Source organism: Ceratosolen solmsi, unplaced genomic scaffold (genome assembly GCF_000503995.2).
Source record: "Ceratosolen solmsi marchali unplaced genomic scaffold, CerSol_1.0 scaffold6, whole genome shotgun sequence".
Taxonomy (NCBI): Eukaryota; Metazoa; Arthropoda; class Insecta; order Hymenoptera; family Agaonidae; genus Ceratosolen; species Ceratosolen solmsi.
This window is the reverse complement of record NW_011948414.1, coordinates 16,189,535-16,212,165: the sequence shown is the minus strand read 5'-3', so window position 1 is coordinate 16,212,165 and position 22,631 is coordinate 16,189,535. Positions and strand designations below refer to the sequence as shown.

The 22,631-nt window shown below is 35.1% G+C and overlaps 1 protein-coding gene across 1 annotated transcript in view; it reads left to right on the top strand.

Annotated features, from left to right (window-relative positions):
* dysc (whirlin protein dyschronic) overlaps nucleotides 1-20,488 on the top strand; it is a 75,377-nt gene extending 54,889 nt beyond the window's left edge. The window contains exons 11-14 of the mRNA XM_011507270.1: nucleotides 12,347-12,574; nucleotides 16,647-16,946; nucleotides 19,575-19,653; nucleotides 20,247-20,488. Of these exons, the coding sequence (XP_011505572.1) occupies nucleotides 12,347-12,574; nucleotides 16,647-16,946; nucleotides 19,575-19,653; nucleotides 20,247-20,389 (750 nt within the window). The 3' untranslated portion in view covers nucleotides 20,390-20,488. The remainder of the gene's footprint in view (nucleotides 1-12,346; nucleotides 12,575-16,646; nucleotides 16,947-19,574; nucleotides 19,654-20,246) is intronic.
* The last annotated feature ends 2,143 nt before the right edge of the window (nucleotides 20,489-22,631 follow it).

The following is a 22,631-nucleotide window of genomic DNA, read 5'->3' as shown; positions in this document are numbered from 1 at the left end:
CTCTTTATTGTTCTCTCTCTTTCTCTCTCTCTCTCTCTCTCTCTCTCTGTCTCTGTCTTTCTTTCTGTCGTTGAAATGTCGACCAAAGTACGAGATCACTTGAGATGGTTAGGATGTGTGTTAGGACAAAGGTCGAAGCTGAGATTGTCACGACGAACCGTGGAACTCGACGCTGCAAACTCGACTGGCCCGAAGAATCGCCAAGTGTAGCAGTAGCCGAGAGGCTACACGATTTAGCCGAACGGGAGGCGGGCCCCAGTGGTAGGGGCACAACGGCCCGAGAAAGAGAGCGGGGGACGTGCGTCAGGTAAAGTTTTCCTCGGGCTCGGCCGCCGCCTTTCGGCCTTTTTCTGCACCGTTGCCAAGTTGCCGGCGGCTCAACGTTCTCCTCTCTCTCTCTCTCTCTCTCTCTCTCTCTCTCTCTCTCACACACGCCTCAAGTCACCGCGCTGCGTTAACGGCCCCACGTCCACACGTTCGACTGGACTTTAAAGCGCCGTGTTTGCTCTCCTCCACCTTCTTCGTGCATCAATCGGAGCATCTTCGATCAGCTTTCGTTTGTACGAGTGAGCGCACTTTCCACGATTTTTCGATCGTCATTAATCGTCATTCGATTTTGAAATTTGACGCCCGTTGCCTTGTCCCTCGGTGCATCTCTTCCGAATACAAATCCAAACGAATAAAATCTAAATTTATTCTTACATCTTATCCAAAAGGGGATTGAAGCAAAACTTAAAATTTTATCATTTACTAATATTAATTAGTTCACACGGCTGGTAATTTATTAGAGATTTCAATATCGACGTCGTCCACTCGCGTCACCTTTAGCGGTTTCTTGTTATTACCCAAAATGTTTTCCGCAAGTTGATAAGCGACCTCGCCCCATAACAATTCCGTAACGATCGTAGCTTCTTTAACATTCATCAAATACTGTAATTTCCCGTCTGTGATAATGTTATTCACAACGAAATCCCAATGATTAATATTATTGCGAAAATTTGTAAAGTAAGAGAGCCCCGTCGCGCAACTTACATAAGATATTTCGCGCACGGCCAATTAAGAGCTAATAATTCACGTTGTAGCATAATCAGTCCTCTTTTTCTTTCACCGTCGCACGTAACGGCCTAATGCAATACAATAATTATTATTAATAAGATGAGTAGGGCATTTGCTGGACGGGCCAGTGTGCGTCGAAAGTAAAGTGTCTTATATAATATAGAATTAACGCGACATCGGATGAAAAATGAGATTTCACAGGTAGGAGATTGAGAGAGTGACTTAGAATTTGAAGAAAAGGGGCATTGAATGGCGCCCGCTCGTAATTGATAAACGGTGAAGGCTACCTAGGAGGAGGTGGGCGTCATGATAACCAGGCACCAGGCGCACGAGCCTTAATTAAATCCATTCGAAGTGATGGCTCGGCTCTCTCGTTTAGGAATTAAGGGCCATGCGGAGGCGGGAGTTGGGAGCCCTGAAGAGCGATCGGTGCGTAGGTCTATGAAGTTGCGATGCACTTCCGTATTATTGTCGGCGAACGAGCGAATTTTCGACGCCCACGAGGTGATGTGCCGAGTGCCTTTTCCCTAATTGCTTCTTGAGAGTGCGCGATACCAATGAGAAATTTGTGAAACATTATTGTCCTTCTCCTTCGTCGTGGAACACTTTTTTTTCATTTTTTTTTTTTGTCCTGCCCTCCCATCTCTGTCATTTTGAATTCCCTTTTCTCCATTGTCGCTATAATGGTGCGGCCATTAAAAATATTTTACTTTCGCGAAATGCACATTATTGTTATTGTCAATGTCGTTGTTATTATTTACGAGCAAAATCTTTTCGCGTAAATGCTAGTAATCGCAAACGTAAAATAAGCTTACTTTTGGTTATTAAAGAGATTTTTTTTATTATACCTTCACTACAATTTGTCATTATTCTTGGACAGAAAAATGCTTCTTTTTATCCATTTAATAGAATAGTCTTTCTTCTCCGGAACATTTAAAAAAAAATTATTTTTTTTTGTAAAATGGCACTATTGTTAATCGAATTTTTAACGAGAAAGGTCGCCTACATAAGAATACTCAACTTGATCAGATTATTGAAAAGAATATTGTTGCTTTAAGTGTCCGTAGGGTTGAATATTAATAGTCGAAAAGACATGACAACTATGATGTAAAAAATTCACTAATAGTGGCACGTCACTTGTTAAAAATTGATGCGAGAAATGGCATATGCGCGTGCGTGCGTGCGTGCGTGTGTGTTTGTTTGTTTGTTTGTTCGTTTGCGCGTACAAATGTTTGCGATTTAAAAATGTCTTTTCAAATATTCTTTGTCGGTACTCCAGTCTTAGTTGTCATATTTTTCTTCATCATGAATTGGACAATAGATTATATAATAAATTATATATAAATGAAAAATAAACGGCTTTGTCAGGATCTGGGGTTGGTCGGTTACTTTTAAGCTCCGTATTTTAACGGTAAACTCATTACCATCCTAATTTCTTCGGTAAACTGTAAAATTTACTGCCATCCTCTGTACTCGATAAACACGCGACCTTCATAAAAGCAGCAAATATTTTGTTTGAAAATTGTTCGTGCGTGTGTAATTAATGTTGGCTAATTTGCCATTTTGATATTTAATATTCACACCACATATCCTACATCATTGATCATAAATTTGTAATAATTAATAATAATAGAACGTTTAATATTGAATAAATAAATTGCTCTTTTGTATATTTAATCAGAAAATAATGAAAATCTTGAAAAATCATAACAGATGGTAATGAGCTCTAACGGTTCGTTATCGTTTACTCAAATTTATCAAAATATTTACCTGATTCATTGAGCGGCTTCGAACGAAAAACGTTATTACCAACCTTAACGCCCGTTATTATAGCCTGTCCCATTAAAAATCGCCTTCCAATAATTGGCCGGTGGATTTTCACATTTTCAACGCGCCATAAATGCCGAGCGATAGTTCGTAAAATTATAAGGAGAGGGCAAGTGTGATTTTGGTGTCATCAAGGTGCACGTCAATGGCCAATGACACGCTGCACCCCGCTACATACGCCAAGAAAATCAAATTAAACTACTACTCGGGACAATTTTCGTAGAAGGGCCTACAATGCCTGACAGTGTAATGATTGCAAAAAAAGAATTGTGTCAAAGTTAAGATTTGCATTAAGAGGTGTGCGTGCGTGCGTGCGTGTGAGCGCGCCTGTTTGTGTTTAAGATTGAGTGAGTGAGTGAGTGAGTGGGGAGGAATCTAGATAGACAGACAGACAGAGATAGAATGAGCGAGGGAAGAAACGCAGACGTAGAGCTGGAAAAGAAAGAGCCACTAACGGAAGATCCATGCATACAAATGTCATTAGAGGGCTGGGGTCGTTGATCCCCGGGCGCTTGCGTGCGTCCGACGCGAGAAATCGAGAACCTCCTCCTCCTCCTCCTCCTCCACCTCCTTCCCCATCGCCATCGCCAACATCGCCACCACCACTACCTTCACCACTACCTTCACCATCACCTCCTCCTACACCTCCACCTCCACCATTGTCCTCCTCCTTCACGAGCACCTTCTCTATGGGGACAGGCCTACTCTCCTGCTCCTGTGGATCCTTTCTCGCGCGGAGCCATGACTCAGCGGCCGAGTGCTCTCGCCCTTTTTCTCGAACGCGGCCTCTGAGTCACAAGCGATAAGTGTGTAAGTGTATCGTGAACGCGGCATAATCGCGACATCATCGCAGCCGAGCCAACTGGCGGCCTCTCTTAGACTTCCTATCCTTTTTCCCTATTTTTCCATTTTCGTTCTTTCCTTAATAAAGTGCCCATCAACGCGAATCACGCTCTCCTTTGTGTCTCTATTTACCTTTTGTTTACGATCGGTTTCCTGATATTTATAATCGCTTTTTTATTCTTCGAGCCTAAAATAGACTCGAAGCTCGTTGACGGAATGGAATTACGCGTATCCTTTTAAAAATTAGCTGAAATTTTATTAACGATCAAAAGACATATATAAATGCATAATTTATTCTTCTCCTATTTGAATGTCGATGCCTGCAATTTAGAAATCGTTAAATTCGCTGCCTCGAGCCATGCGAATGTCTTTAACATTTGAATATGGCACTTTTAGACTTTCCTTATTAAAGACACAATTCTTAAAATGTAAACGAGCAACTTACGTTAATCCAGCCTCCGTTCCCTTGAAATTCAATGCACATGTCAAGTGTTACTCTATTGTCATTGATTAATTTTTATTATTCGCAAACGATGAGCAAAGCCTAGGCGTAGAGTATTGGTGTGCCAATGTCGAGTTCGAGTGTGATTTATGATTTATAACTTGAGTCGAGTGATAAAATCTGGCGATTTTCATGGATTTTAGAGAAATGGCAAAAATCAGAGGACCTTTTGATCTCAATCGCACATAAGAGCAGAAGACGATTATGCGTTATGTCGACGATCCGCTCTCAATTCCCATTTATTTGAAAATAATTCCATTCCTTGAATTTAGTATAATTTTTGACTTTTATTATGCGTCGGGAGTTGATGCTTCCACGCTCCGTGCTCGTATTGTTTTAATTAAAAATTAATCTTTATCTAATTACTTTACAAATTCGTATACGCGATTATGTTTTATGACGAGCTTATCGGATTTAATTATAGGATTTAAATATAGAATTGTCATGATAACCGATTGATTGGATCGTTAAAAATTATTTAATTTAGAGGTATTAAGGGTGCATTATTATATATTTTTTTTTTTTTAAGCCAATCGAGGTAGAGGTTTTAATGTACATTGTGGGTTATAAATCGATTTAGAATATTGAATTTATATCGAGCTTATTTACATATTGGGAACTTTGGAAAATTTATAATGTAAACAATGTTGTAAATACCAAGTGTCGAATAAAATATTGTCTTTATAAAGAACATTTATGCGAATAAAATACAGAAGATCTTTGCATTTATCTTCTTTTAAACACGTTTCGCATATTATGCTTACCATATTCATAATACTTTGGCCACATACGACGAAGCCTACTAATGGATCAAAAATTTTAATAGACGGTGGATTTCTACAAATATTTAACCATTCTTTGAAATTAACTTTTATGCATTCATGAATATTGTATACATTATCATCCTTTCCTTCTTTCAATCTTCTTTCAATATTATTACATATAATATGATTATAGAAATTGTGAATTGGATAATCGTGCACGAGAATGCATTATCATTTCATGGTTTGGAGATAAATGAATTAGTGAAAAATATGTAATAAATTGTTGGGGCACTATAAAACGTGGGCACTTTAATCAATGGCCAAGATGATGGAACGATCCAATAAGTGAAAATAACAATAAGTGACAAATATCTTAATAACATTGGCATTTTTATGTATAAAAGTGTGGCAAGTCGCGTTACAGTATGAAAATATCAATCATACAATCGTCGCGACCCCGGTGTTCGATCCCATTAAACAATCCTTTCATCTCGTAATCCTAGATGAGAGAAAAATGTCGGACAGGATTCCGCGTGAGTGCAATCGCCGCCGAGACAACGGCACCGGCAACGCTACATATCCAGGTTTTCTCTTTCTTTGCCGCTTGTTTACACGACGGCATCGAACATTGAGCAAAGTCCTCTTTCGAAAGACCTTATATCGCTCTGGCTGACCTTATTTTTATTCGCTCTGTACAATGCACGTACTGGCCGGCTTAATAATAATTTTGCAATTTCATGCTCCGGAAGGAGAGGAACGGAAAAAAAGACCTAGATCGTGAAATACAATTGTCACTCATAGGTAGGAGCGATTGCGTAGCCGACGTCGTCAATAAATATCCGTTAGTTTCGTGAAATTGATAAGCATCGCCGTTTTTATTTGTAACTTTATTACACTTTAACAAAAAAGAAGAAGAAAAAAAAGAAAAATACTTGAACGATAACTTATTATTATTTTTTTATTTTTTATTTTTTTTGTTTTTTTTTTTTTTTTTGTTTCTATTATTGCCGCGTCCTTGGAGCGTCGCAAAGAATTGATTGCACATATGTATTAGATAATTTGCCCAAGGTAGTCGTGGACATATGTGCGTCAAGTCGATGGATGGCCTTAGCAATAAATTAAAATCGTTAATTTCTTCTCTATTTTTGGTTTTTCTTTTATTTTTGTTTTGTTGTTTTTGTTTTGTTTTGTTTTGTTTTTTGTTTGCTTTTAATCAAATTAAAACGTGAATTTTAATCATTCGGTTATGATAATGTCGTTGAACGACAAACATGAGAGAATGCCATTCTTTCTGTCGCTGCCCATTGTAATTGCGGACCGTAAGGTATTGTGTGTACGACAACTTGTCACGCGAATCATCCAGGCATTACCCATGAAGTAATCATTGCTCGCTCGACTCGCTCGCACCTCACTTGCTACGGTCACGGTCTCCTCTCTTCTCCCCCCCCCCGCCAACGGAGACTTTGAGCCTGGCGGTGTCGTTCACATCGCGCGACTTTTCCGACACGGGACGACTCCACGGGAGAAAGTCTTTCGCGACATCGGGGCGACGCGATTCGAGGCAAGTAGGTCGATCGCACGAAACGAGGCGCCGTCGCGTCGCTTCAATGGCCCACGCGCGCGCCATAGCCATACTCCATTTTCTCTCGACTCCTCCACCTCATATTTTTTGTTTGTTTGTTTGTTTGTTTTTGTTGTTGCGAGAACCCCGCGTCCCTCTCTCAGCGCTCGCACCCCATTCGATTCGATTGGGATTAAAGAGGTCATTTATTTTATTTTTTTTTTTTTTTCGATGCTCATGCTACAACGGACCCTAGCAAACAACTACCTGACCAAAGGGTTATAGCGTGAAATTTCACGAGATGGATAATCGATGGCGACGACTATTATACTTAATGTTGGTCTAATTTAATGTAACGCAATGCCTGGCGATTTATGAAAGTTTCATGGACTCGACGACGTTATCTCAATTTGTCACACCCAAGCTCTTCTTCGCCACTCAATGCGTAATTGCCAATGATATATTTACTCGAACAACAGCCTCGACCAATGTAAACTCACGCGATCTATTTTGCAATTCTAAATGTTCATTAATGATAATCATTAATTCGATGCCATATATAACTAAAGTGTATTTCAAACTGAAAATACGAAAATTTTTATAAAATATAAAAATCAGCGACAACATTTTTAATAGATTTAATAGATTTAATAGATAAACATTTAATAGATAATATTAATTAAAGTAATGCAAGCACAATTTCCGTATGATTAGAAAATTTAAGGACACGCATTATTATTGAGATTAGGTGATATTCATGGGCACCTAGTGAAATCTCTTTTTTCTTAATTTATATAGACTCAAAGTTTATGTTAATTGATTATTACGTTAATGAAAAAAATATTCAAACCTTATGTACACTCAATATTGTAAAGGAAGTAGCGACCGTTGGATGAACAAATTAAATAAGCAAGCAATTGCATTTTTACTACACTTTATCCGATAATATTACTACTTTTTCATACTTGAGGCACAATTGTATCTTTCTTTGTAAATACGATAATTTATTTGAAATAAAAATAATTATTTTTATCGTCGATTGCTTCGGCGGAGGCTTCAAATACTTAAAAGACGAAAAAAAAAGAAGAAAAAAAGAAAAGAAAAGAATTGAATTATTAGTAAATAGAAAGTATTGCTATTACCTATAACTATATGTTAACAACTAGTTAACATTCAAAATTCATTTTACATTAAATTTACATCGATAGTGGCATTAAACAACTTATTTCCTTTGTTCTTTTATTTTCAAGCATTTTATTTGTTATTATAAGTTTTACAATTGAATATTCATAATTTAGCATTATATAAAATATCTTTTACACGTGTAAAAATTTGTATGAAATTTATACTTAAAGCCGACAAACTTAAAATGCCAATAAAATACATATAAAATATATATCTTAATGGCAGTTTTATAAATTACACGAATAAATTGAATAATTCTGAAATATTAGATAAGAAAATTTTTTTTTTTATTTATGTTTTTTTTTTTTTTTTTTTTTTTTTTTTTTTTTTTTTTTTTTTTTTTTTAAACATAACACAAACAACAAATGTGCGTGCGCGCGCGTGTGTATTTGTTTTTCTTAAATAAAATATCGTTTTTATTGATATGCTAGATTTATATCTCGATTAATGTCTCTTTGCCTCGGCAATACAAGCAACTGACGCATAATTATTTACAACGAAGGTACCGAATTCATAATATTATTACAAAGCTTATTATAAAAACATGAGAAAAATAAAAAAAAAGATTCCCAGCGGCCTGATTTCCCTTGCATTAAAAAAGTAATTTATAGTTTATCAAACCTGAATGGTGTTATTAGTTTGATGCCGTATTTCAAGATTGTATTTCATATTTTTCTTTTATCTTTTTGTCTTGCACACTTGTGTGAGAGAACGAACGTTTTCGGTGATAGTAGTAGTAGTAGTAGTAGTAGTAGTAGTAGTAGTAGTAGTAGTAGTAGTAGTAGTAGTAGTAGTAGTAGTAGTAGTAGTAGTAGTAGTAGTAGTAGTAGTAGTAGTAGTAGTAGTAGTAGTAGTAGTAGTAGTAGTAGTAGTAGTAGTAGTAGTAGTAGTAGTAGTAGTAGTAGTAGTAGTAGTAGTAGTAGTAGTAGTAGTAGTAGTAGTAGTAGTAGTAGTAGTAGTAGTAGTAGTAGTAGTAGTAGTAGTAGTAGTAGTAGTAGTAGTAGTAGTAGTAGTAGTAGTAGTAGTAGTAGTAGTAGTAGTAGTAGTAGTAGTAGTAGTAGTAGTAGTAGTAGTAGTAGTAGTAGTAGTAGTAGTAGTAGTAGTAGTAGTAGTAGTAGTAGTAGTAGTAGTAGTAGTAGTAGTAGTAGTAGTAGTAGTAGTAGTAGTAGTAGTAGTAGTAGTAGTAGTAGTAGTAGTAGTAGTAGTAGTAGTAGTAGTAGTAGTAGTAGTAGTAGTAGTAGTAGTAGTAGTAGTAGTAGTAGTAGTAGTAGTAGTAGTAGTAGTAGTAGTAGTAGTAGAGATTATTATTTTTTTTTTATTTTTTTTTTCTTATTGTTTTTTTTATTCTTCGTGTTTTGCTTTCGATTTATAACGATTTGCAGGCTCTATTACTTCGTTTTTTCTTTCTCGTCTATATATTGAAAGAAACGTTCTAGTAACATTGTATAAGTACAAAGTATTAAAATAGATTACTGCTTTTAACCTACACGCTGAGGTAAAAGTAGCATAGTTATATGAAAACCAGTCAATGTAGTTTATATCGATAAGATAGGAGAAGTATTTGGACGTATCGTTATAAAGTTTCTCCCGTACGGCAACTAAAATGTCATATTAAAGCATCTATTATTTATGTTTATGTTGCGTAGTTTTATTTTGCAGTCCAAGTCCAGTTTATACAGAATATACTGGTTAACGTGTTTATCTTTAGCGTGAAAAGTTGTACGAGCCAAGGGCGATCAAATCATTATGAAAAGCCAGCGGTAACTGGTAATCGGCGAGCCAAATGCCGGTGGTGGTATTTCTGCCGAAATCGGCGCTACGGTCAACTCGAGCATCGATCTTATCGATCATTTAGTATTATATCGGCCCGCCGTCCCATTTAACGCGACTCGATAATATAATCGCCACTACAGGTAAAAATGTCGTAGGAAAGGCATAAATAAATAAACAAATAAACAAACGACCACTTATCGGAAAGGTTGGATTATAATGGAGGTATGCAGATTTATCGGACAGCGAGCAATGCGATAAAAGTGAAACCCATCGGCAGTGCGAGATGTCGTCGCATATCTCCTGTCCAGCTGCCTCCTCCACCTCGGCATTACAAGACTTCCTTATTATTTCTGAGCGACTCGTAAGCTGAGACACTCCTTTTTCACTTTTACATCACGGCTATTAAGAAGTTCGCTAGTCGTTAGACAAACGATATGTGCGTGCCCCCGCACATTGCGCGACACATCGGCTCTACTAATGCACCGAGATAAAAGCATCGGGAGGCAATTGCCGTGGATAGATTTTTCTCCCTTTCTCTTGGGAACGCGCAGCTAATAAACATAAATAGCCGCAACAAGCAATTCCTACCTCTGAAAATATTTTTCAAATATACGGTATCGTAGTAACACGACACATGCCAAATGTTCATTGATGCGCATCGATAATGTAGCGACTCCCGACGCTTAATTAACGAGGCGCAAACTAAGGAGATTATTAATTATTATCGCGGAAGAGGAGCATTATTTTTCTAATAATGTCGGGCAAGTCAAAATTTGTTGATAATTCAACGGTCGCTCCTTTAGTTTACAATTTCAAAATCATAAAAAATCTTGGAAGCCTTCCAAGATTGAATATCCTCCTTTATACACTCACTGGCTAAAGTAATTTTTTCATAAAAATATATTTCGAGAAAATTATAAGGAGAAGAAAAGAAAAATACTATTTGCATTACGTAAAACGTTACTTTGACACTTACTTAACTTACTTACCGTAGAGTATATAGTAGAGAACATATTCTCCCAATGATTTATTTCTCTTTCGATAATATGCTGGATTAATATAAAAATCAATTATATATTCATAATTACTTGATAGGACTTTGTTTAAATTTAACAGTCGAACATTAATGCGAAATTTTATCACTCAAATATTATTTTCAAGCGATGCAATAAATTCGGAATATTTTATAAATGCTTTATTAGGCTTAAAATGTAGATATCAACTTATTCATTCATGGTTGGCGTACATTTCTAGTTGCTTTCACAAATTTTAAATATATTATACTTTACGATGCTTCTGTTATAAATGAACGATGTCGCTAATCTAATTTAAAGAACAGAGGAAATGCGCCAAATGAAGTAATATTCATTCTTTCTCTTTTTATATCATAGAGATTTAAGAATTATTCGTTTTTTTTTCTTTATTTTTTTTTTTCTTTTTCTTTTTTATCATTCTTGTGCTATTTAATTAGCCTAAGTCGTTAAGGTTAAACAAAATTATGAAAATTAACGCACACAGTTATAAAGAAAAATGAACAAATAAAAGTAATTTCAAATTACAAATTCGTAAAACTATTTGTAATATTCGTATTTGGCGCGAAAACTAATTATATAAATGCACTTGATGTTGATTAAAAGTTAAAAGTAATTTATTTTTTAATTATTATTCGAAATTAATGACAATAGTTAATGAAACGTCACAGGACATTACACATTTTCTTTCTTTTTTTTTTTTTAAATTTAAATAAAATAATTTGAAACGGTTGTGCGTAAAATGTACTTGATCGAGTTATATGGATTATAAATAAAATTTATATTTCAATGATGTATTTTCTACTTTGTCTCATTATATTTAGCGGTTTAAAATAAAAGTGAAGATAAAATTAGCAAAATATAGATTGAAACGAACCATTCACGCCCACAAATCCATAAAGTTATTTTGAAAATTTTGAATTTTCAAACGTTCCTACCTCTTCTTTTCATTTATGATTTATTAAAAGTTACATATAACTTACTATCGACTATTTTTTATCCCCGATTTTTTTTTTTTTTTTTTTTTTTTTTTTTTTTTTTTTTTTTTTTTTTTTTTTATCAAATACATAAAATATTAATTTCTTTTCTTTTATCATTAGCCACTGAAATTTCTATAACATAATGCGAGTATGATATATCGTTATGTTGTAATTGAAATTATATTTCGAATTAAACGGATAAAATCAATATTGATAATAAAAATATTTTTCATACATTTTGACTATTGATGTCCTCCAAGTACAAAGAATTACAATTGTAATTATTAGCTGAAATAGAAATATTTAAAAAGCAAATGAAGTACAGATCATAGATGAAATGGCTATTCCAATATAAAGTAATTATCTGCTTATCCAAGCATTATGCTTTTATGCTACCGAGTACAAGTTAATAATGATAATCATTATCGTAATTTAATAATAATGTTCAGCTGTAAATGGAAAAACGTAACAAATTTTTCATTGCAAGTATAATCTCTTTCATAGGGGGGGGGGGGGGGGGGGGGGGGTATCGTTAAGCCGTGTACTTATTATAAATTATTAATGAAGCAATGCCATCGACCATCGATGATAAAACGGTGTCGAATGTTTTCGGCATTTGGCTCCTTTCCTCTGTCGGCTGACAGGACAATGCTGCTGATAAGGAGAAATGCCACCTGGAGACGCAGTAGTGCGTGTAGTGCGAGGAGTACACGGAGGTGGATCTGACGGCTGATCAATGTGTCTCTGTTTTTTCTGCTTATGTTCTCTGTGTTAATCTCTGTGTGCGTGTGCGTGGGTCTTGTTGCACAAACGCGCGCACACAGGAAGGCAACGGCGCGTGTTGCGAGACCGAGACGATGATCGGTAATGGCACAAGGCGAGGCGAGAGGGATCGGGATCGCGATCGCGATACCGAGGACGACGAGGACGATGGAATGGTGGAGAGGAGCTCGGAGAGTGGCGGTGGTGGAGGTTTCGGTGGTTGGAGGAATCACCTGCTCGGTGGGCTAACACAGCGCGTCAAGTCTTGGTACTGGGGCGCCAGACCCCTCGTAAGTCCCACTCTATTCTCTCTTTCTCTCTCTCTCTCTCTCTCTCTCTCTCTCTCTCTCTCTCTCTTTTATACTTTTTCTCTCTATTTCTCTCTAACTCTCTCTCTCTCTCTCTCTATCTATCTCTCTCTATCTCTCTATCTCTATCTCTCACTCTCTATCTATCTATCTATCTATCTATCTCTCTATCTCTCTATCTCTCTATCTCTCTACCTTTTCTTTATCTCGCTCGCGCTCTTCGCAAACGTACTCAGCGTCTTATTACTGCCTTCTTATAAACTCAATCCTTGACACCAGCACGAGGATTTCGCTCATAGGCAGATATTTTCAATTTCTATATATACTCAACATTTCTCTATCTCTCTCTTCAATTCGCACATTATCATTAATTTATCATTCCCTTTGTCTCTTTTATTCTTTTATTCTTTTTTTCATCTTTTTACTTCCTAAGTTCTTACTTATGAATTGCACTTGCGAGACGCGCCACTGTAGTTCGACACTAATCGACTCGTTTCTAATATAAGTGTCTCACAGTGCACAACTTGCAACTTTTGGTTTGCCTGTGTTATGTTATGTTTTATAGGAATAATTGGGAAAAAACATGAGTTTCCTTGCTATTTTTAATTGATAAATTTTATTTAAGAAATGAAACATATTAGTAACAAGTGTCAAAAAATGTCGTCTCATTATCCTTGAAAAACATCGCTATTCGTCAAATTTTAATAATTAAAATTGAAAATATTTTAACATGACTTTCTTTAACAATAATAACAACAACAATAATAATAATAATAATAATAATAATAACAATAACAATAATAATAATAATGTTTAACGATAAAACTGTATTATTACAAATAATATTATGATAGCGGTTTAAATATGTATATACGTGCAAGCATTGTTTCATTTGTATATGTATATAGTAACATTATAGTAGATTTTTCTATTTATTCTATTTTACTGTATTATATATGTGCGCATATATCATGATATAAATGAGAAAAATTATATATAATTTTCGTAAATTTATTCGAATATATTGTTGGTAATGTTTACAATTACATTTACTTTTGATTTTAATTACAAATGTTATGTGGAAGTATTTTCATACAATGCATATGCCGATACTTATGATAAATATCTATTTATTTAATCGGATTTTATACTTAATTATTTAAATTTGATAAGAAAAATGGAGCATGAAAAGGATTATAAATATGGCATTATTAGTAGAAAGTTGCTTAAAGTTTCAATTCGGAGAGAGATTTAGAGAGACGGGAGAAAAATAAGAGAATTAAAAATAATTATAATTGTTAAAAATAAATGAGAGTAATTGTTAAATAATGATTATATGATTGATACGAAAGATAGTTAACTAGTGCTTTTGGCATGAATTATTTGATTTCATATATATAAATATATATCTTTATCTCTCTTATTAGCATCAATAGTTTTAGAGATCTGAAATTCATAGTCGATATAAATATTAAATTATGTAGCATATTTAGCGTGTGTACGTGTCTTGTTAGATGTCATGCACTTACTATTTACACAATTTTGTATTTGTATATGATATTTTAAGCACGATATATACTTTTAGATGTCTTGGCATGCACAATCACACACGAAATAGTAATTACAATTAAATCAAATAGTACATTGGTTAAATTAATTGTCAATTTACAAACAATACGACAAATGACTATTAATTATTGAATTTATCGAATAATGTCGGTATAATATTTTGTAATAATTAACATTAAATAATGTGGCTCATCCGTAATAAAAACACTACAGAGACACACAAAAACACTTGAAAATAACAATTTGACAAAAAAAATTCTGTAACCATTTTGTTATTTAGCTTTGCAATATTACCTTACACAGTATCATTTAATATTAGTATTTTAGTTTGTTAGCAAATTTTTAATTTCTTAAAGTACAGACATGATTTTTTTATTTTCAAGAACGTTAAAAATCAATGCTTTCAATTAAAATGGAAAAAATAAATTTCCTTCATTTTTCCTTTATATATATATATATATATATAAACAGAGATATTTTTAAAATTTATTTATTTATTTTTTGTTTTTGTTTTTTGTTTTTTTGTTTTTTTTTGTTCACCATTGCTGGTCACATCGGGATGTTGAATGTGATGTAATCGTGTGTCATAAATTAGTTGACTCTCGAAAAGTTCCTTAAGCCTTGGGCTCGTCCACCATCTTCTCAAGAAGGACGGATAAAAATATTAGCTGAATTATCAAATAACATGCTCCTTAAAATCTCGTAAAGCCCAGCTTAATAAATAATTAATCTTATTTTGTGCCATACAATTATAAATTGACATTGAAATTGTCCTTGCAACATTAAGGATTGCACCGAAAGTTCGTATTTGACGAATGACAATATTACAGATACAATGAATATTATTAGGTGTGTGTGTGTGCGTGCGTGCGTGCGTGCGTGCGTGCGTGCGTGCGTGCGTGCGTGCGTGCGTGCGTGCGTGCGTGCGTGCGTGCGTGCGTGCGTGCGTGCGTGCGTGCGTGCGTGCGTGCGTGCGTGCGTGCGTGCGTGCGTGCGTGCGTGCGTGCGTGCGTGCGTGCGTGCGTGCGTGCGTGCGTGCGTGCGTGCGTGCGTGCGTGCGTGCGTGCGTGCGTGCGTGCGTGCGTGCGTGCGTGCGTGCGTGCGTGCGTGCGTGCGTGCGTGCGTGCGTGCGTGCGTGCGTGCGTGCGTGCGTGCGTGCGTGCGTGCGTGCGTGCGTGCGTGCGTGCGTGCGTGCGTGCGTGCGTGCGTGCGTGCGTGCGTGCGTGCGTGCGTGCGTGCGTGCGTGCGTGCGTGCGTGCGTGCGTGCGTGCGTGCGTGCGTGCGTGCGTGCGTGCGTGCGTGCGTGCGTGCGTGCGTGCGTGCGTGCGTGCGTGCGTGCGTGCGTGCGTGCGTGCGTGCGTGCGTGCGTGCGTGCGTGCGTGCGTGCGTGCGTGCGTGCGTGAGTGCGTGCGCGCGTGTGTGTGTGTGTAAATGATTAAAGACACGGTATGTATAATAGAGAAAATAATTAGGGAGATTGCAAAGCCGAGCAAATATGAAAGTATTAAGTCTCGCGCGACACCACCCACCACCCTCACGACCGCCACTACTTTCCGAAGCACCAACCAATTAACATCCTGCCACTGCCAGCCTATTCAGCCAAGCATGATTCTCAATACTTACGATCTCAGTACTTTACTTATGTTCTGTTCTTGGATTTGTGTATTATACACGCATTGTACGTATACTTACAACATTATTCTTAGGTTATTCTTAGCTACCAATTGCGCTCTCATCTGTCCACGTATTTTTGTCTACATTTAGATATCCAACTTAGGTCTATGAATAGATATTAGTTTTACCATCACACTTGATTTTGTTCTTTATTTTTTTTAGTGGAGTGACCGTAATTGAGGCGCAGTTACACTGTTCTCGTTATAAATAAGACGGCCGCCATCCATTTGACTCTGCTTCCTTCTCCATGTCGGGCGAGCAATCAATCATTCATTTCCATAATATTACGCTAGCAAAGTGAAACCTTTAACTCGGCACCAGTGAAAACGAGTGCAAAAAAAAATGGTTTTTAATAAATTTAACGCTTTCTTCACAATAACTCGTGACTAAATATACATCAGCATTGGTATTCCGTTGATAGCTAAACGCTGCTGGCTTAATGAATGACGAAGACGCCATTTAGACTTAAAATTCAATTAGCATTCTATCTTTTCTCTCTCTCTCTCTCTCTCTCTCTCTCTCTGTCAAAAAGATCAATGTATGAATAACCGACAGGTTAAATATGCGGTAATTAATTAAACTGGTGAAATTCATTTGTTTTTGATTTTTCGATAATTCGTACATCGCGATGAACGAATGCCTGTCGAGAAGATCGACGCGGAGTCATTGGGATGGTACCCGAGGTGTGAAACTGCGCGCCAGGTCACTGTAGTTCTACTCGTATGAATGAAAGAACGAACGATCCAATGCAAATTCGATAATCAGCGTCTAATGCCAGCCGCTCGGCCGCGACTCTCTCCTCGTTTTCCAGGAGCTCGCGCACAAGCTGTCGAGGAGCTTCGATATGCAGGAGGCACAGTTATTGGAGGAGGCTGGAAGCGGAACAAGCGGCAGCAGTCTCTCCGGGGGTGCACCTCGACGCCACCATAGTGCCCAGAGGCTGGGTCGTGGTCAGGCTGACGCTGGCCGCGATGAAGACGCGGCAGTTGTCATGCCCGACCACCAGGGTAATCTCCGCATCATCGTTAAGAAAAGCAAGCCAACCCTTGGCATTGCTATCGAAGGTGGAGCAAATACCAAGCACCCGCTTCCCCGGATCATCAACATTCACGTGAGTTTAATGTATTTAACCCAGAGTAGAAATTCAAGTAGAGGTCGCAATTCGGCGAATAAATTCGTTTCTCGACGCTCTATTTATAATAGCTCCATTATAATGATAAAAAAAAAAAAAAAAAAAAAAAAAAAAAAAAAAAAAACGTATGTGGCTGTATTTCCCCCATTCATTTGATTTATTCAGTACTCAAACGTTTTAATAAACGCGACTATATTAAGTTTTGCATATTTACTTACAAGATCGTATGTATAAAAAATTCGAAATTTTATTAATCTCGTTGTAATGGATGATGCTCCGATTTAATCCGTAAAATGCTATTTCAAATTCTCAATACATTCTCGGGTATAATCATTATAAAGTATATAAATACTCTTTTATAACGTAATATAACATAATTACATTTCGCTGAATTATTGAGCCATGAAATTTTATTATTTCATATATCGATTCTCTCTTCGATAAATTAGTCAAAGTTATGTATAGCAATAAACGAAACCATCAAAACTTAAATAAAAAATAGCCCTTGCTGCAATAAAACTCCATTTCATGTTGACTAAAATATATATTGGTATACTCTAATATTCAACATACAATAAAATTATATTTTATTTTCCTGCAATTTTTATTTTAAGTTTTTTTTTTTATTTCATACCTATATAATATTCGTAAAAATATAAAGTCTTATTAAATTTGTAAATTATTAAATTTATTCCACATAATTATATAGAAATTCTCATTATTTATATAATCTTTCAATATCCACAAATAGTTATGAAAATGAAATAATGTTATATTGAATTTGTAACTCTATAAAGTTGTAACTCTAGATAGTAATAATAACGTATTATTATTAACTTCAATTAACTTTAATATTCCTATTCGAAGACAACGTAATTTAAACTTATATGTTTACAAAATTAAAAATTTATTATTAGATTATTAAATATTAAATTAAAAAATACCTTAAAAATCGTATTTAAATTTTTAAAAGAAATATAAATATATATATATATATATATATATATATATATATATATATATATTTATATATTAAATTATAGGTCGTTGTTTTCATGTGACTACAAATTTGCCTAAAAAAAATCTATACATTAATTCACAACAGACTTATAAATATTTTGTTTTAGTCTGGTCTCACAAAACATATTTATGTTTTAATTATGATTATCTGTCTTGTAATGATTATTCTATTAATTTTTTTTTAAGTGATATTTTTGTAATTGTAAATAACTACATAATCGTTTTAATCTTTTCTTAAGAAAATTTCAATAATTGTTTAAAGGTGATAAAAGCGATTATTCATATTATAATAACGATTATACTTTAGAAAGTATTATGCTAAATATTGACAAAGTATCACAGTGAGTTTACTACATTTTTATCTATTTTTGTACTCTATTTTTACTTTATCTAAAATATATAAATAATTAATTATATATATATATGCATATTTATGATTTAAGGATGATTTTTTTAATATAAAAATCAATTATCAATGAGTATAATTAACAATTCGTATCATAATGACAATTTCTTTCTTTCTCTCTTTTCGTTTTGTATTGCTTTTTTTAATAGAACTACATACATTCGATAAATATAAATTTTCACAATAATTGGTTGACGTGGCGAACTGACCTCTAATGCGATGAAAAGGAGGTGGTGGTGGTGGGTCGGGTGGTGGGTCGGGGGGGGGGGGGGGGGGGGGGGGGGGGGGGGGGGGGGGGGGGCGTACGACGTGCGCGTAATTCTATTTTTCACGGAGCGACTTACATGTTAAACGTTCCGATATCCAGGATAACGAGGCGCAACGGACGAAGAAAAACAACAGCCGCAAGAGGAACGGGCCGGGCGGGGGCGGGAGGAGGAGGAGGAGAGGCTCGGGAGTAAAGAGCATCGGCGCTACGCTCAAAGACTTTCGCACGGTCTAGATCGGTTAAGGCGTCGGGCTCTCATCCTCCATTTATTCTCATCCAGACGATATAACAAGCGATTGTATATTTGTTAGGGAATAATTTCAAATGGTCTCGCGGACAAAAAATTAATCTCGGCTAGACTTGCTTTCTTTATTTTATGTTGTTCCGCGGTATTTCGAGCTCCTTTGCTTCGGCTAAGAATAATCGCTCATTATCGCCTCCTTATCTATCTCGATTAATAATTAATGTGCATTTTATTATGCGTGATCCATCAAAATTCATTGTTAAGTTAAAAATACACGTGACGATTTAGTGTTGTAAGCTATGTTTACAGCTATTCGCGTGTTGAGCAAATGTATTTATAAGTAGATGGGAATACGGGAAAGGGATTCCATTCGATAAATCCAATGAGAGATACTAAAATTCAATTAAATTGCTATTTTCAAATGTCAAATAAATTTCAATAATCTCAATCTATTAATGTAGAAATATGTTTTCGTAATTGGTAATCAATCGCACTATAATTGCAGACTTAGTTTCCATTTTTCTTGATATATTTTAATTTTGACATCAATTAAATTGGGCATGTATTTCTTCTTATTAGTTTTGCATTCGAGATGGTTATATCCTGCTGGTGGTCGCCTCATGGATTCGACAATACTGATAATCTTACATTATTTTTATGCATTAATAGGACAATGGCGCAGCTTACGATGCTGGTGGTCTGGAAGTTGGTCAACTAATCCTAGAGGTCGATGGTCACAAAGTCGAAGGTAAAATATTTCCTAAGGCTTTACTGTAATGAGTATAGGCAAAATCTACGGAATGTTATTAAATCAATTTCACTATACTATTTGTAAAAAAAAAACTCTTTAGCTAATGTAAAATTTTGCAAATAATTATAATGAGATTGTATCCGAAATAATCTCTAGAGCATAGAGCGTTAATTAAATATGATAAAAATTAAAACGAGCGTTAATTATTTTTTAAAAAATTTTCCATACAATTTACGTGCGTGCGAATTCTAATTAGAATTACTAGCTGTTGGCGGATTAACTTTAAAGTGCTCGATCGCCAATCCATTGGAATATCGACCTTAATCAAGACATTAACATATGGAAAATGATATGCCACGGAATAGATAGCCAACTTGATAAATACTTGCATAGATCCCTTTCATTTCTCAATATTTTCATTTCTTTCTCAAAATATTTTCTCAGAACATTCTTCTCAAAATGTGTGGGTAAATTTTCCAGGGCCACAAGGGGGTTCGATAGTCCCTATCAGACGTTTAATAATCGAGGGTCCAATCCCGCTTGTAAACCATAAAAATCCAACTCTTGACGAATCGCCGCTCACGTTGCAGGTCTCCATCACCAGGAGGTGGCACGACTTATAGCAGAATCATTCGCACGGAGAGACCGGGGCGAAATTGAGTTCCTAGTGGTTGAAGCGAAAAAGAGCAATCTCGAGCCGAAGCCAACGGCTTTAATATTTTTGGAAGCGTAGCAGGAATCTCCCACCACCGAGCTGGAGCCGTCGTAGTCGGGGTTGCCAGCATTGTGCCGAGGGCTGGACGAGCAGCGCGAAACTTGGAGAGGCCCGATTTCGCCGATGATGCCCAGGTGGCTCGACGCGAACAAGGTGCCCATTTACATACTCACTTTTCCATGATACCCACTGCAAATCTCATGATTAATTCTCTTATTAACCATTTCAATTAGTAGTCCCCGGATCAATTAGTAATTACAATAATAATAGGCTTTCTCGGGCGGCGAAACATATGACACTGTTAAAATCTTAAAATTAAAACAATTATTTATCCGTCGGATGCTCGTTACTTTTCAATTATTAATTATCCCATTGAGCATGTTTGTTATCAAGCGCAATTACGTTGTGGATAATTTGTGACTTCAATTATTTTTACAGCATACGCTTGCCAGTTTTTTCGTTTTGTCTTTTTATCTTGAGCTGGCATACAATGTCTGTGCCTAAGATCTTTCGACAATTCATTCGTTATATGCACTCCAGTCGTTTACACATGTTATAAAAATATAATAAAATACTTTTTATATGCATTAGACAGGATTCATGTGTATGTGATAATAGAAATATTATCATCGGATCGATGTATCGCAAAATGCAACAATTTTATCGAATAATAAAAGTAAAATCTTCCCGAACGGTCATTCGGGATAAATTTTCGTTACTAAAACTTTACATTTTACGAGTAAATCGAGTGCTACAAAAACAAATTTGTTCGCTCACACGATTAATGACCAATGTTACAATTAATAAAGACCTTAATAAAATGTTTAATAATTAAGGCTTACGATTTGATTTTTAATACGAAGATAAAATATTAACGCAATAAATCTACGATTTTTAATTTGAAAAGTTTAAAGATATTGTTTTTAATATATAATTGACACCTTGTACCACATAATTATCTTATAATTATATAAACGTTATTTACCAATCAAAAACAAAAACAAAAACAAACAACATATATATATATATATATATATATATATATATATTTAATTATTTATTTAGGCAGTTAATTTAATAATTAGTATATTCATTTCAAATGAGATATGAAATAATTAAACATACAAATTACATACAAATTCACAATGTGTGCAAGTACTTGATAATATATTTAATTAATAGTTATGCCCATGTTATCGTTACTTCAACTGTTTTATTAAGATGCGATAAATAACTTTGCCAATTAATCTTGATCTTCGGCGGGGTAAACTACTTCTAAAAACTAAGATTATACTTTTGGAAGCATTCATTAAATATTTTAAAGTATAGTTTGCATAAATAAACAGCGGTGCACGAGGACGTGGTCAGAGCCCATTTAGATTCACGATTACATCTTAGTTTATTCTACGTACTTTATCGTTGGCAATCGTATTTCAAAGTCTTATTCGGAATGGAGTAATAATGATCATCACCTACAAGTAAAATACACAACAATATAATGTAATTATGCGATCATATAATATTTAATATGCAATATAGATTGTGACAAGATAAAAATATTTTTTTAATACTAATTGTGTAATAGTACGAGCTAACACTTATGCGCTTATGTACACGTTTAATACTCGAACAATCAAATGGTCAACGTGCGAATAAAACATATTTTGAGCGTAAATTATAATCTATTATGAGATTTCATGACTCTCCTAAGATTATATATTCTATGTTATATAAGTTTTTAAATTGCTTGCAATACATTATTAAAATTTAGATTTTACATGTAGCGTGTATTTTCCTTATATTTAACTTCATACTTAATTTCATTAATACTCGAGAGCATTAATAAAAGTTTTATATAAACTTCTTCCTTATTACGGTATTATTTACAAATTCCTTAAAATTACTATGTAGCCATAAATTTTGAAGGCTTTGAAAAAAAAAAAAAAGAGAAAAGAGAAAAAAAAATAACCAACCACATCGCACAATTTGTTAGATACATAAACGTGTCATTAAAATTTTATAAATTATTGTTCTTAAGTAGATGTAAGGCTACTATGGTTTACGAAATGATTCCAAAGATGTTCATAAACTCCTCTAATGAATGTTTCTCCAAGGCATTCGAAGCAACTGTATTTAAATTACTTGCACTATACTACATACAGTTAGTTTTTATGAACGCTTATTATTTTCTTTTATGGGTATATTCCTCGTGTAGCGTCTACATCCTAACAGGACTGTCTTTTAATTTGTATTTCATGAA